Source organism: Sapajus apella, unplaced genomic scaffold (assembly GCF_009761245.1).
Source record: "Sapajus apella isolate SASKATOON/1434 unplaced genomic scaffold, GSC_monkey_1.0 scaffold19, whole genome shotgun sequence".
Taxonomy (NCBI): domain Eukaryota; kingdom Metazoa; phylum Chordata; class Mammalia; order Primates; family Cebidae; genus Sapajus; species Sapajus apella.
Genome location: NW_022436959.1, coordinates 7,402,420 through 7,418,243, shown reverse-complemented (window position 1 = coordinate 7,418,243; position 15,824 = coordinate 7,402,420). Strand labels below are relative to the sequence as shown.

The window sequence follows — 15,824 nt, the reverse complement described above, 5'->3', positions numbered from 1 at the left end:
AAAGAGAAAACCCCCAAAAAAAAAAAAAAAAAAAAAAAAAAAAAAAATGCTGTCTGAATAATCAAAACTCTTTTTGCTTTTCTTGCCCTACTATAGATAGCATCAGTAATGTTAATACAGAGTAGCATCATAGGACAAACTACTTTCCCTCCTCCCATCATAGATCATAAGGCTCTCTGTATGAGGGCTTAAAACATTAGCAGTGACTTAATACTTTTCAACATACAGCTGATTTTGTTGGAGAATGGTGTTACAGTATAGTCTTCCTAAGAACTTTATGTTTTAGTGAGGAAAATGTCAATATATAATCAATCAGTGAAAGTGGTCTACATATGATGTAATACTTGTTCATAACTCTTTTAAAACAACAAACAAGGATAAATAGAAATAAAAGAAGTAAAACACACCATGAACCCTTCATTGTTCAGGGTTTTTGAGGCAATTCAGAGCTAACTACAAGATTATGCTATGAAACTGGAGCCATTTCTATATCATAGTGAGAATTCTAATGAGCCAGAAACAGGCAGAAAACCATATTCAGAGAACAAAGACTCAAAGATAAACAACAGATGAAGACAGAATTAGGCCCAAGAAAATTTTCTCTTTTTTATTAGTAGAGGGCAGTAGAAGACGCTGAACTTGGGGACTGAATACTGGTTCTACAGGTTAGTGCTGACCCTGGGCATAACAATCAATCTTTTTGAATGATAATTTCCTCATTTATAAATTAGGCATAATAAGCTCCACCAGCTTGTTTCATGACCTCAGAGCCATGAAAATCAAAGATAATAATGCCCTTAATATCATTTTGTACATTATAAAGGGCTGTTCTTAGAAAATGAAGATTTGATTAACTTTTTAAAAAAAAGAATTAAAGATAAAAGCCAATTTAAAATAAAATTATATATTTTTTTCTTTTTTTAAACCCAGGATAGGTATTCAATAGTAGCTGCTGTAGATCCCCTTCCTTTTTTTTTTTTTTGAGATGGAATCTTCCTCTGACACGCTTATTGGAGTACAGTGGCATGATCTCAGCTCACTGCAACATCTGCCTTGTGGGTGCTGTCTTCTCAGCCTCTCAAGTAGTAGCTGGGACTACAGGTGTGCACCACCATGCCTGGCTAATTTTTTTATTTTTAGTAGAGATGGGGTTTCACCATGTTGGCCAGGTGGGTCTCAAATTCCTGACCTCAAGTGATCCCCCCTCCTTGGCCTTCCAAAGTGCTGGGATTACAGGCATGAGCTGCCACGCCCAGCCCACTTCAGTTTTTGATGAGACAGAAATGGGAAAATGTAGACTGGTTTACTAATTTATCTTGTGATACAATGTTATTGTAGTATAATATACTATAGACTACCCATTAAAGAACCAGGAAGGATAATCTGCTAGCCTTAAGAAGTAAACATTGAATATAAATATAACTCTCTACCTCATTTATAACATATTGATACATTTTATTACAAAGAAAGTCACACATAAATGATTTGTCCTATTTATCATAATAGGCCACTAGTCACTAGGAGCCAAACTTCATCTGCTTAAGTCCTAGGTAGAATGTTTCAATGCATACATATTTATATAAGTTATTAACCTTGTTTCTAACTTTGGCATTGCACATCTCCTTAGTAAAAAAAGGCTTACTAGCCATTAACAAATCAAGTCCAACCACCATTTTCCTCTGGTCCTCAAGCAGAGACTCAGAGCTAGTTGTTACAGACAAATTATTTCATTATAACATGAAAATAGCAAGCCTTGGGCTATTGCAAAAGGCTTTTCAAATGTTGATCTCTAACTTGGAGAAAATAGAGGAAAACTGAAATATAGTGTGCTAATTTGTGCTATAACCTGGTCTCATGTCTTGGTATACTCCCAGTTGCAATATTTTAAATTTACAAGTAAGAAAGTAAAACAAAGCTTCCTATCTGTGAAAGTGAAAAATGGTCCAGAAGTCTTCTATTCAAAGACAAATTAGATTTTTCTTCCCAATAACTTACCAGAAAGAAATGGATAGTTAGAAACCCTAAGGGGTTCTTTACATAGGGGTCAGAAAAAATAGATAAAAATAAAAAAAACAAAGCAAGAAAGAACATTGTTAAAAAATAAAATGTTCTTTAAAGATGACTGCCCTCTCTTTAAAGATGAATGCTATATTAAATGGGTAGATGTGTCTCTATAACTCATCATGTTTATATGTAAATTCTCTGGCAGATATAAACCCATCTTTGTCTTCATCTTCTTTATCAAAAATATCTTCTACCAAAACATCATGATGACTTTCATTTACCACCGCACCATGTTTTTCAAACTCCTTCTTTAAATATGCTTTAACCTACAAAATAACAGATCTCATTAATAACTCGGATTTATAAGATACCTACACTGAGCCAATCAGTATCGCAGACATGGACTAGTAGTTCATTTAACTAAATACACTAACTTCTAAACAACCATTTTATGACATAGTACTAATGATAGTTTAAAAATTACAAGAAATTTTTTCCCTTAAAAAAACTGTTACTAAACTGCTACAGTGGAGACACAAAATATTGCTCAAGGGCAGGGCTGAGTGTGGCGGCTCAGGCCTGTTATCCCAACTTTTTGGAAGTCTAGGTGGGAAGATCACTTGAGGTCAGGAGTTGGAGACCAGCCTGGCCAACATAATGAAACCCCGTCTCCACTAAAACAGGGAAAAAAGTTAGCCAGGCATGGTGGCGTGTCCTGCAATCCCAGCTACTCAGGAGGCTGAGGCAGTTGAACAGCTTGAACTGGGGAGGCAGATGTTGCACTGAAACGAGATTGTGCTGCTTGCTGTACTCCAGCCTGGGCAACAGAGTGAGTCTCTCTCTCTCTATATATATATATCTATATATCTATATATGTGTGTGTATATATATATATATACACACACACACACACATATATACATATATAGGTATATATAGATGTATATATACATTAATATATATTAATGTATATATACACACATATACATACACACACATTATATATATTATATATATACTGCTTTCTCTTGCTGTGTGTGTGTGTGTGTGTATATATATATATATATATATTGCTCAAAGGCAAAGATAAAGTTTATGTCATGTACACAATTCTTACATAAGGCTTAAATTATTGGAAAATACCCAATGAGAGCATACTACTTGTTCTTAATCTGAATCTAAATTACAGACGTTTCTCTTCTCTCTCTCTTTTTTTTTTTTTTTTAGACAGAATCTTGATCCGTCACCCAGGCTGGAGTGCAGTGGCACTATCTCGGCCCATTGCAACCTCTGCCTCCCAGGCTCAAGCAATCCTTCCACCTCAGCCCCCCAGGTGTCTGGGACTATAGGCATGCACCACCACATCTGAATAACTTTTATATTTTTTGTAGAGAGGGGGTTTCGCCATGTTGCCCAGGCTGGTCTTGAACTCCTGGGCTCAAGCAATCCAACCACCTTGGCCTCCCAAAGTGCTGAAATTAGAAGCATGAGCCACTGCACCCCATGGACACTTCTTTTAAAACTAGATTAAATAGTGGCATCTTTGACTTGAATAAATGTCTGCAAGTAGTGGGCCTTCTGAGTTTGGTTATGATCATGCCACACTGACTGAGTCTAGTCACAACCTTCCAGTCTCAGCAAGTCAGGCCTGATAAGTACCTAGACTACAATTTTCCATTTTCATTTTATGTTCTTCTTCCTCTTCCTCTTCTTCTTCTTCTTCTTTTTTTTTTTTTTTTTTTTTTTTTTTGTGATAGAGTCTAGCTCTGTCGCCCAGGCTGAAGTGCAGTGGTGGGATCTCAGCTAACTGCAACCTCTGCCTCCCAGGTTAAAGCGACTCACCTGCCTCAGCCTTCCTAGTAGCTGAGACTACAGGCCCCTGCCACCATGCCTGGCTAATTTTCTTACTTTTAGTAGTAGACATTAGTACTATGTCATATATTCACCATCTTGGCCAGGCTGGTCTCGAACTCCTCCTAACCTCAGAAGATCCGCCTGCCTTGGCCTCCCCAAGTACTGAGATTACAGACGTGAGCCACCATGCCTGGCCTCCACTTTCATTTCATTCATATGTTTAAAAACATAAGTATTGTTTTCAATTTCCCACAAGATTCACCAAAATGCAAATCAGCCTATATTTTCATTTTTAATCATATCATCTCTCTTCCTTCTGTTTAGACCAGCAATTTCAAATCCTCTTTCCCCCAGCTTCCAAGAAGTATACATATAGTATATATTATTTTTAAGTCAAAGTGATTTAATCTAGTTGTTAAAAAAAAGGGATGGGGGAGAGATGATGAAACTATGGATTAATGTAGAATGTTATTTCTAGGATATATTGTTTGAATAAAGCAAAATGACAAAATAGTATGTATAGTTTGCTACCTTTTGTGTAAGAAAGGGGAAAATAAAAGTATGTATTTGGATTTGTAGAAAGAAACACTGATTAGAAACTAATAAAACTGGCCGGCTGCAGTGGCTCACACCTATAATCCCAGCACTTTGGGAGGCTGAGACAGGCAGATCATGAGGTCAGGAGATCAAGACCATCCTGGCCAACATGGTGAAACCCCGTCTCTACTAAAAATTCAAAAATTAGCTGGGTATGGTGGCACGCACCTGTAGTCACAGCTACTCAGGAGGCTGAGGCAGGAGAATTGCTTGAGCCCAGGAGGTGGAGGCTGCAGTGGGCGGAGGCTACAATGGGCCAATATTGCTCCACTGTACTCCAACCTGAGCAACAGAGTGAGACTTTGTCTCAAAAAAAAAAGAAAAAGAAAGAAAAAGAAAAAGAAAAGAAACAAATAAAACTATAAAACTGAGCTGGGTGCAGTGGTGCATACCTGTACGTAGCAAGATCTCATCTCAACAACAACAACAAAAAATAAGCAAAAACAAAGAAACAAAAAAACAGAAAGAAATAAAGTAATTAATAAAACTGGATGTGGGGCTAACAGAAGAGGATATGAGTAGAAGAAAGACTTTTAAAATTATGTAAGTAATAGAGACAAGGTCTTGCTATGTTGGCGAGGTTGGTCTTGAACTCTTGGCATCAAGCAATCCTCCCACCTAAGCCTTCCAAAATGCTAGGATTACAAGTGTTAGCCACCTTGCCCAGCCAAGACTTGTAAATAAATACCTTTTTGCCAGGTGTGGTGGTTCACGCCTGTAATCCCAGCACTTTGGGAGGCCAAGGCAAGCGGATCACAAGACCAGGAGGTCGAGACCAGTTTGGCCAACATGGTGAAACCCCATCTCTATTAAAAATACAAAAATTGGCCGGGCGCGGTGGCTCACGCCTATAATCCCAGCACTTTGGGAGGCCGAGACAGGTGGATCACGAGGTCAAGAGATGGAGACCATCCTGGTCAACATGGTGAAACCCCATCTCTACTAAAAGTACAAAAAAAAATTAGCTGGGCATGGTGGTGCACACCTGTAGTCCCAGCTACTTGGGAGGCTGAGGCAGGAGAATTGCTTGAACCCAGGAGACGGAGGTTGCGGTGAGCCGAGATCGTGCCATTGCACTCCAGCTTGGGTAACAAGAGTGAAACTCCGTCTCAAAACAAAACAAAACAAAACAAAACAAAAATTAGCCGGCATGATGGTGCAGCTACTTGGGAGGCTGAGACAGAATAATTGCTTGAACCTAGGAGGCGTAGGTTGCAGTGAGCCGAGATTGCACCACTGCACTGGGCAACAGAACAAGACTGTCTCAGGAAAAAAAATTAAAATAAAAACAAGTAATAAAATACCTTTTTGTTTTAAGCCATATGACTGTGTTGTATATTCAAAATTATTTAATAAAAGAGAATTAAAATTTATCTCTGATGGAAGAAAAAGGCATACGACTGGTGACACTATGAGGTGTTATAAATTTAGTGGCTGTGGATCATGACCCCCTGGTTCATAACCATTTGGCTTATCCAAGACTTAATCATTTCCTGGACAGTAGAATGAAATTGATCAAAGTATAGAAAGGGACTGGATATCTGACCAGCCAGGACAGAATGGAGTGTGAGAAGATAAAAAACATAGGGATAAATATCTACCTCTACTTCTTTCCTCACAGCATCCAGACTAAGACATATGTGTAGCAATGGCTGTGAAAGCCTGATTATAAGGAGAAGCCTCTTCTTCCTTTTTCTTTCCCCAAAGGCTCAGACTTTGATGGAGCTGGAGGTCCCCTGCTGTTGAAAACCCAGGCTGGAGTCTCCTTTCTCTGGGGCAACCGGAACAAAACTGAGCATGTAAGTTGCTTGCTGTTAATTGCTAGGAAAGTACTACAAGATGTATTTAACAGCCAGTCTACAGTTTTAACAGAAACTGTCCACATGAGATATTTCTCAGGACAGCTAGCTTCTTATACAGTAACTCCAGATAGAAACTGTCTTGGCAAAATGGTTCTTTCAGAGACCCAAGGGTAAGGATAAGATACAGTGGACCATAAGCATTGGGAAGAAGAAAGCAAAAGATTGAATGGTGCTTTTTAAGTCTTAATATATTTCTCTCCAAAACAATAATTTACTATGAAAAAATCCAATTTCAAAGCATCACTATTTTAAGAAAATTATGTTACCTAAATACAATTTTAAATATATATATTTATTTTAAAAGTGAGTTACAAAACAGAAACAAACAAATATACCAAAAAAACCCCAAACAACAACACAAAAAAAAGTAGAAAGGGGAGTAGGAAGAAGGAAAGGTCACCTCATCTTTAGAGAGTTTCCAGTCATCGTTAAGATCCATTTCTTGGAATGATTCATGGGATCTTGGTCCATTTCGAATCTCCAGGAGATCAATATTAAATATCAGTGTACTTTCTGGGGGAATTTTACCTGACATGAGGAGAGAAGGCAGATAGTTTTAAAAGATCCAAAGTTTTAATAATAGAAAATTTATGGTAATGGACAAAGCATTTTTTTAACTGCATTAAAGAGCCTTCCTAAGATTGTCATATATGATGAAAATTATGTATATTATATTTTATTCAAATAAAATAGAGTAAAAGAAGAAATAATATAAACTAGTAGACCAAAAGCATTCTATCTTTGGCTTAGCAATCAAAATATAAATATATGTATACACACATGCAACACATATACATACACAGAGATGTATCTAATGGCTTGGGTATTAAATTTCTAATATAATTAATATATTACATATTATATGTCAAGAAGGACTTAAAGGGTTTTATAAAATTTAGAGTTAAGTATATTACAAGTCGTAGAGTAACTTTTCAGTCAGAAAGTCCTGACCTAGAACTCCATGTAGTATTGCCATTTCTACCACTGGAAGGCATTTCTACCCACATAATTGAATGAGCTCTGGTATCACACTGTCTGGGACTGAAGTTTACATTTGCCCATCTCTGCACCTCAATTTCCTCATCTATGAAATGCAGACAATAAATTTCCTACCTCAAGAGTCTGTTGGAAGGATAAAGGGAGAAAAATCCATGCAAAATACTTAGCATTAAGCTTCACAAATAGTTTGACTCTCAAATCATGTTATTGAGGTATGATTTTCTTACAGGCTTTAAAAATAATCCAGGAAGGTTTAACAATTTCAAAAAGTTAGGCAGCGCTACCTCTGACATAGAACATTTTATATATGTTGAAGACATTTCAAGGGAGGGGAGAAATTAAAATGAATTTCTGAGAAGGGAGATTAAAAATCTTTAAAAGTGAAAAGGGCTTTGTTAAAGTCCCAGGAACCTAAAACAAACAAACAAAAACACCTATCTGTGGACTATGGACAATTTTTTTATACTTGCTTTTTTAATAACTATATTTAACATACAGGTCTGGGTAAACAAGTTAAGTATTTCTTAGTCATCCTCCCCCATCCCACATATTTCCATGAAAGAACATTCATAAGTTTCAAAGAGAAGACTTACAAAGTGTGTTGATGCTTACCATTCCAGATCTAGACAGAGATGCGACATGCACTAGGTTGTTGATAAAACTTGTATCTTTCCAAAAGAGGCATGCAAGCATGTACTAAAAGACTACAAAATTAGTGTTAAATACAGATTAGAAGAATTAGTTTCATGGCATTCAGTTTGAGGAGATGACTCAAATTTAGATCTCTACTTACTGTGAAGTAAATTTGAGTTAAATATAGTATGAAAAAGAGTAATGGACTAATACCATGTACAGTAGTCCCCCCTTGGGTATCTCCCAAGAACCCCATTGGATGCCTGAAACCATGTATAGTACCAAATACTATATGAACAATGCTTTTTCCTATACATGCATATCTGTGATAAAGTTTAATTTATAAAATAGGCACACTAAAAGATTAAAAATAATAAAATAGAATAATTACAACATATCATAATAAAAGTTATGTGAATGTGATCTCTCATTCTCAAAATACCTTAATACTTTCAGACTGCAGTTGACCACAAGTAACTAAAACTGTAGAAAGTCAAACCACAGGTAAGGGAGGGACTACTGTATATAAATATTAAAGGTGAGACAATAAAGATACAATGAAAAAATTCCCAGCATCAGAAAAAATTTTCTAGATACTTGGTTTTCTTCTCTACAGAATTTTTTTTTTTTTTTTGAGATGGAGTTTCACTCTGCCACCAGGCTAGAGTGCAGCAGCTCACTGCAACCTCCACCTCCCAGGTTCAAGCAATTCTCCTGCCTCAGCTTCCCGAGTAGCTGGGACTACAGGTGTGTGCCACCATGCCCAAGTAATTTTTTTGTATTTTTACTAGAGACAGGGTTTCACCATATTGGTCAGGATGGTCTCGATCTCCTGATCTCGTGATCCACCTGCCTATCTCCCACAGTGCTGGGATTGATTACAGGTGTGAGCCACTGCACCTGACCTCTAATGAGGATTATAACTAAAATAAGAATGAATTTGGTTAGTAAATCTTATCCTACAAACAAGATTTGTATAGCTAGTTCCATTTTGGAATATATAATGCTTCCCATATGGCCTCTATTTTCTTTCTCAGGAAATGGGCTGGAAATTCTGACCCCTCACTTTATCAGTGATTAACCTTAGATTTCAGGATGCTATGAAGTCTATATTTACACTATATCAGAGTGGTTGTCTGTCTGGTTCTGATGACTACTTAAACATTTTTTTCTTCATTACATAAGTAATACATGCAGATACTCAGATGATAAAACCAGAAATAAATATGATTCCCAGTATCACAGTCTATTGTTAACATTCTTATTTATTTCCTTGTGATTCACTTTCTATGTATATGTACTTTTTCCTATATTTGCTATCATATTATATATACAATAGGTTTATTTTCTATTTTTATATATTATATATATAAAATTTTTGGATATAATTTTTAAAATCTTTGGAAATGCCATTTTAAACAACTGGGCTATATTTTATTTAGCTAAATTCTTATCATTATACCACTTAGGACAGTTACATTTCTTTGCTATTAGAAACAATGCGGTGATGGACATCCCTGTTCACAAATCTTTTTCCTGATATCTAATTATTCCCTTAGGTTAGATTCTAATAAGGGAATTATAGGATAAATGCATATAGACATCTTCAAGTATCTTTTTTTTTTCTTTTTTCTTTTTTGAGATGGAGTCTCTCTCTGTCACCCAGGCTGTAGTACAGTGGCATGATCTTGGCTCATTGCAACCTCTGCCTCCCAGGTTCAAGCAATTCTTCTGCCTCAGCCTCCTGAGTAACTGGGATTATAGGCATATACCACCACATTCAGCTAATTTTGTATTTTTAGTAGAGATAAGGTTTCACCATGTTGGCCAGACTGGTCTCGAATTCCTGACCTCAGGTGATCCACCCTCCTTGGCCTCCCAAAGTGCTGGGATTACAGGCATGAGCCACCATGCCTGGCCTCCTGATACATATCACCAAGCAGCTCTTTGGAAAGTCACAGGGGTTCTCACTTGAATACCAGTGTATATCTCTGCCCTGAAAAACTAGTACAAAATCTGTCTGGACAAGGTAGCCAGCTTGCTTCTCTGCTTTGTGACACACGGAAAATTAAATTCATTTCATGTCACTCTATGATTTTTTAAAATACATTATTAAAACTTTATAAATAAATTTTAAAGTGGGAATGAAAAGAACTCCCAGTAAGTTTGCTGTGGGAGACGTAATATTTGTGAAGTTCAGCTCATACAATCCACATCTGAAATGCATTCAGTGCTTTAATAATCTATATTTCAAATGTTCAACTTGTCCAAACTCTTAGGTTAAGGGAATGAACTTTCTGCATTGTTAAAATAAATTGGTGAGTTTCAGTTTGGGAGGATGAGAACGTTCTGAAGATGGATAGTGGTGATGTATTTAATGCCACTGAATTGCGTACTTAAATATGGTTCAAATGAAAATTTTTCTGTATATTTTATCACAATTAAAACAACCCACCATATTGGTGAACAGTATTAACAGACCTCCATGTTCTTTTTTCATTGTTAGCATCGTTGCCCATTTAGATATTATGGCCTTAAACTTGCCATTTCTTTCTTTTTCTTTTTCCTTTTTTTTTTTTTCTTTGAGATGGAGTCTTGCTCTGTTGCCCAGGCTGGAGTGCAATGGCTCAATCTCGGCTCACCACAACCTCCACCTCCCGGGTGATTCTCCTGCCTCAGCCTTTTGAGTAGCTGGGATTACAGGCATGAACTACCATGCCTGGCCAATTTTATATTTTTAGTAGAGATGGAATTTCTCCATGTTGGTCAGGATGGTCTCAAACTCCCAATCTCAGAAGATCCACCTGTCTTGGTCTCTCAAAATGCTGGGATTACAGGCCTGAGCCACCGTACCTGGCCATTAAACTGGCCATTTCAATTGATAATCAAGACAGTTGCTAAAGGAATACATGCCCCCTGTTAACTGCTAGGAAAAAAAAAAAAATTGTAGGGACTCTAACTTCTGTCTCCTAATCCAGAGAACAACTCTAGCGCTATCGTAAGAATAGAAGTGCTATTACCTTTTCCTTCTTTTCCATATCCCAGGGCTGGAGGAATGATGAGCTTTCTCTTCTCTCCTACACACATTCCTTTTAAGCCCTGGTCCCAACCTTTGAGAGCCTCCAGGATGCCCAGGGTAAACCAAATGGGCTGACCATTGTTATGTTTATGACTATGATAAAAAGAAAATACATTATAACTCTTTATTAACTCTAAAAAAATTTCTTTAGTGCATTTTTCCACCAATAAGTGGTTAAGTTTATCAGTTTAAAAATTAATAATAACAGCTATTCTGTATTTGCACAAATACACACACCTCCAAGTCAAGTTTATAGGAATTCAATTTGCTGCCCATCTTTCTTGATGCAAATTTCACATACTTGACAGGGCTTGAGAAAGACAGAGGAAATAATAAAAACACTTAACAACCGTTTGAACATTTGTTGTATACCAGGAATCATTCTAATTTTTTTCCCTCTTAACCCTTACAGTAAGCCTATAATGTAGGTACCATTATTACCCTGTTGTACAGATGAGGAAACACAGGTTAAGTGTTCTAGTCTTTAAATCTCAGATGAGGAAACACAGGTTAAGTGTTCTAGTCTTTAAATCTAACTCCAAAGTTCAAGGTCTTAACCACAAAGTTATGTTGTCCCAGGCAGGCCACTAGGTTGTAGAATAGGCAGAAAATAATGGAAAATGGCTGAGTTTGGGAAGGAGATTTAAAGGGTAAGGGGAATTTACTGCCAACACATGTGGGTCCATATACACACAGATATGGAGAGTCAGAAGCACAGTGTCTTATATCCTGCCTACAGACTTTCCTTAGCTATGGCCTGCTGATGGCTCTATCAGGTAGAAAAGGCTGCTTTCATCTCTAAATCCCCACTCAGTCCCCAGCCTTGTTCCCTCCTCAGGGGTCTACAATGGGGCTATATAGGAAAGTCTGGAAGAGTGGCCCCTCAAGGACTCGTGTGTTAGTCCATTTTTATATTGCTGTGAAGAATCCTAAAGACTGGGTAACTTATAAATAAAAGGAGGTTTAATGGACTTGCAGTTCCACATGGCTGGGGAGGCCTCACAATCATGGCGGAAGGCAAAGGAGGAGCAAAGGCACATTTTACATGGTAGCAGACAAGAATGAATGTGCAGAGGAACTGCCTTTTATAAAACCATCAGATCTTGTAAGACTTACTATCACAAGAACAGCATGGGGAAAACCTGCCCCCATGATTCAATTACCTCCTACCAGGCCCCTCCCACAATAGGTGGGGATTATGGGAGCTACAATTTAAGATGAGAGTTGGGTGGGGACACAGCTGAACCATTTCAACTGAGGAGGAGGGAAACAGAATGTCCTGGCTCATGAGCTGAAGACAGTCTAACCCAGGAAAATCAACCTGCCTAAGTACTTACTTACAGGGAGGCTTGAGGGCTGGGTAAGGCCTGATCCCTACTTAGCTCCCTTTCAGTGCAATAAGAAAAATATTCTATTCAAGGATATCTTGTAGGTGAGAAAAAGAAGTCACTGTACTAGGCTTCGTGAGTATCATGGTTACTAAATCTAGATAATGCCAGTTTTTCCTGTAATTTTCCCCAATGATCAAAGTAACAAAATGACAACTGTAGAAAATTTGGGAAGGCTAGAAAAGAAAAAAGAAGGAGGAAACATTCTACTACTCATCACTGACTACAATTTTAGCACATTTCTTGTTAGGGTTAAACAATTTACCCCGTAGACCATGGTTCTAGAGATGGCAAATGTGCCTACTGACTGATCATTTGATGGTATGTCTTCATGATGCTTACAATTAGCAGCTTCTGACCATTTACATGGAGGCTGCATGATAATAGTTCCCTCATCAGATATTAGAACTTAGCAGCAAACTGCTAAATAATATTCCATGGCTACCATCAAAGTCAGAACAGGTTTTTGGTTCAGAGATCTGAAAGAAACCGGGCTCAGTCTAAAAGAGATCAGACTAAAAATAAGACTGTAACTGAATATCAAAATGCAAATCACATCATTTAATGTCCCCTGTGGCATTCACCTAGTTGACAAGAAGAAAGTGCTGTTGAGAATTCTAAGGCAAGCCATCTTTCTGGAACTTTTTTCCCAGGGCTAACAGTTCAAAGGAGAGTGCCATTCATTCCCCCAACCCTCAAGGCAGACCAGGTCTGAATGCCCAGTAAAGGCAGTTATTAGAAAACTAGGTCTAGGATGGGCTATGAAGCTTCACTGTTTTAATTCATGTCATTCCCTGTACCTGCAAAATCCTTCCTCCACTATTTTCCCCCTGGAAACCTCCACCCATCTTACAAGGTGCATTTCAATTATGGTCTCTGGGAAGTCTTTCCCTTTCCTCACCCCATGGAGCATAACTACTTCCAGGCCCAGCTACGCTTTGCTAGCACTTTGAATATTCTGTACTTTGTATCACTGCAATATTTACTCGTCTTCCTCCCACCTGCAGATGGTGTACTGTTAGAGGACAAGAACCTGCTCCTAGCCATCTTTGTGTCTCCAGGGCCTGACTTGTGACCATCCAATAAGAGTTTGATAGATAGACAGATGAATGGATAGATGAGTATGATTAGAAGCCAAAATTTCTGAATCTCCCTAGCACCAAGCATATGGCTTAACATAAAGGAAATGCTCACTAAATACTTTCATAATGGAATGAATGGAACCAATGCCTAATTGGAAATCATTAGGCTTGTAAACCATTTCCATGTTGCAATTTCTTTGTTTATAGAACAGAAACGATAGTGTAACCATCTGAAAATCCTTCACCTAAACTTCCACAACCACACCCACCTCATCAATAAAGCCTTTCTAGAAAGAAGCAAATGCCTGAAATCATGATCCCGTGCCTTGACCAAAATATCATCTGTCAGAACAAAAGTTAAGTAGGTCAGTGAAACAGCATCAGTATATCCTTCAACAGGCAAATAACTGATTGCGTAGTTTGCTTTTGAAGTCGCTATGAAAAGTTTTAGGTGAACATCGCCTACACCACGTTAAAAAGGGAATCAAGTCATTTTCCCTAAGAAATGGAGTTTGAGATATGAGAATTCTTTTGAGCTTTTTCTACTTATTGCCCAATTATACACTCGAATATATTTCTGCAATGTTTCAAAGATTCCAATTCTAATTTTTATAATAAAAAAAATTAACAGCCTTTTCCAGACCACGTTTCCAATGACACCTTCCGAGGCCTCGCTCACTATATAAAACTGGCTTTAAACAATTTCCTTCCCCAAAGAAAGAAGTAAGATATTTCGGTTTGTAAAAGAGGTAAAACCAGGTACAAGCCACCTTTCCTGCTGGAGAGCTGGCAAAAGTGGGTGGATTCTTGATTACTGTTTTACTTACGGGGCATAATTACTTACGTGGAGTGAAACAAGGAGCCGTCCTTTTCTAAGTAGCCTTCATAGTGCACCAACATCAAATCCCCTCCTTTGGTCTTGCGATGGCAGATGAATGGTTTCTGGAGAACTTCAATTTTCACTTCTGGTTCAGGGATCAGAGCCCCAATCAAAGAAGTGACGAACAGCGTCAAGACCGTGTTCCACAAGAAGAGCCTCATGTTGCTGAAACAGGAAAGAAGTCCCTACAAAAGCAGCGAAAGGGCCCTCAATTTCATAAATTTAAGAGCTTAGTTCAAGGCTTAGGGATAACGGCCTCAGGCAAGTTCAGGACTTCCCCTTGTTAGAAGACGTGGCACATTTACTACTACTTTCTCACGGGGCCCGAACCCACCTTTAAAGAGTTAAGCCCAAATGTAACCCTGACAGGCTCTTATAACGCTGCCGCCTGGGAAGTGCGGCCTCCCATTGGCTTTTCCTGCTGTCCTTCAGGCAGCCCTCAAGCCACTGACGCTGCAACGATGGAATTTACAGCCCGGTCGAGCCGGGCAGCTAGCCAAGCGGCGGATCATCCCGTATGGGTCCTAGAGCCCGGCGGATTTCAGAATGTAACCAGCAAGGATTTGGGGCGAGGGGCGGGGCGCAGAGCCAACCGGAAACTCCTCCAGCTGGTTTATCTCTGTGAAGAGCCCCGCTGAGAGGGGTAGGAAGAGTCCGGGGGCGCCGTGAAAGTGTCGGAGTTCCAGGAAAGACTAGTTTACTCTCGCCGTTGGAGAGCGGCCCTCCAATATGCTACAAACCTAGGCTTTTGCTATTGCTCATAAACTGTAAAGACTTACATAGCGCTTTAGGGTTCACAAAGGGCGTTCCTGTTGCATGAACCTCAATCAGTAAGGCAGGTTCTTTTTTTTCCATTTAAAAGAGAAATAAATTTAGACCAGGAGAGATTAACTGTCCTGCTTAAGGTTGTTTGGCCCCGAAGCAGATGAGCTCAGCCTTCAAACCAGGTCTGATTCGTTCCACAGCTCCCCGTAATGTTATGGCTGCTAATAATTTATCCCTTAAGTTACCTTAGAGGGTAACTTCCGGATTAAAAAAGAAATGGTAATCATGGTTACGAATTACACAGCCTCATTTTACTTTACATTTTCTAATTTTACATTTTTCGCCTAAGTTCTAAATCAATACAGTTCATTGTAGTCAATTTGGAAGAAATTGGAAAGCACTAAAGTAGGATATCCAGATAAAATTGGGGAGTCGAATTAAGTTTGAATTTCAGATACATAACGAATAATTGTTTTGCATTTTTATTTATTAAATCAAGCAGCCTTACACTAAACAAAAAGAAATATCGCCGATACCACCACCTGCTGCAAATAATCCTCTTAATATTTTGGTGCATGCTTCTATGCCATATACCTAAAGCGATTTTAAACGTATTGTACTCTGTGTGTGTGTTGTACTCATTTCTCACCTTCTCTTTCCACTTAATCTGTAGTTAACATT

The 15,824-nt window shown here is 38.3% G+C and overlaps 1 protein-coding gene across 1 annotated transcript; it reads right to left on the bottom strand.

Moving 5' to 3' along the window:
* Window positions 1-581: 581 nt before the first annotated feature.
* On the bottom strand, window positions 582-15,510 carry FKBP14 (FKBP prolyl isomerase 14). Its single transcript, XM_032286901.1, has 4 exons — window positions 14,343-15,510; window positions 10,970-11,121; window positions 6,718-6,845; window positions 582-2,330 (listed from the first exon to the last, which is right to left on the bottom strand). Exons 1-4 carry the CDS (start codon window positions 14,537-14,539, stop codon window positions 2,172-2,174), a joined length of 636 nt encoding a protein of 211 aa, XP_032142792.1. The 5' UTR covers window positions 14,540-15,510; the 3' UTR covers window positions 582-2,171.
* Between the last annotated feature and the right edge of the window lie 314 nt (window positions 15,511-15,824).

What these genes read in the sequence shown, in the direction of transcription:
- FKBP14 (XM_032286901.1), bottom strand. Translation starts at nt 14,539, where the DNA reads ATGAGGCTCTTCTTGTGGAACACGGTCTTGACGCTGTTCGTCACTTCT. An exon ending in GGCTCCTTGTTTCACTCCAC is followed by an intron (nt 11,122 to 14,342) that starts GTAAGTAATTAT and finishes TTTTTATCATAG; the next exon opens with TCATAAACATAACAATGGTC. An exon ending in ATATGGAAAAGAAGGAAAAG is followed by an intron (nt 6,846 to 10,969) that starts GTAATAGCACTT and finishes TCCTCATGTCAG; the next exon opens with GTAAAATTCCCCCAGAAAGT.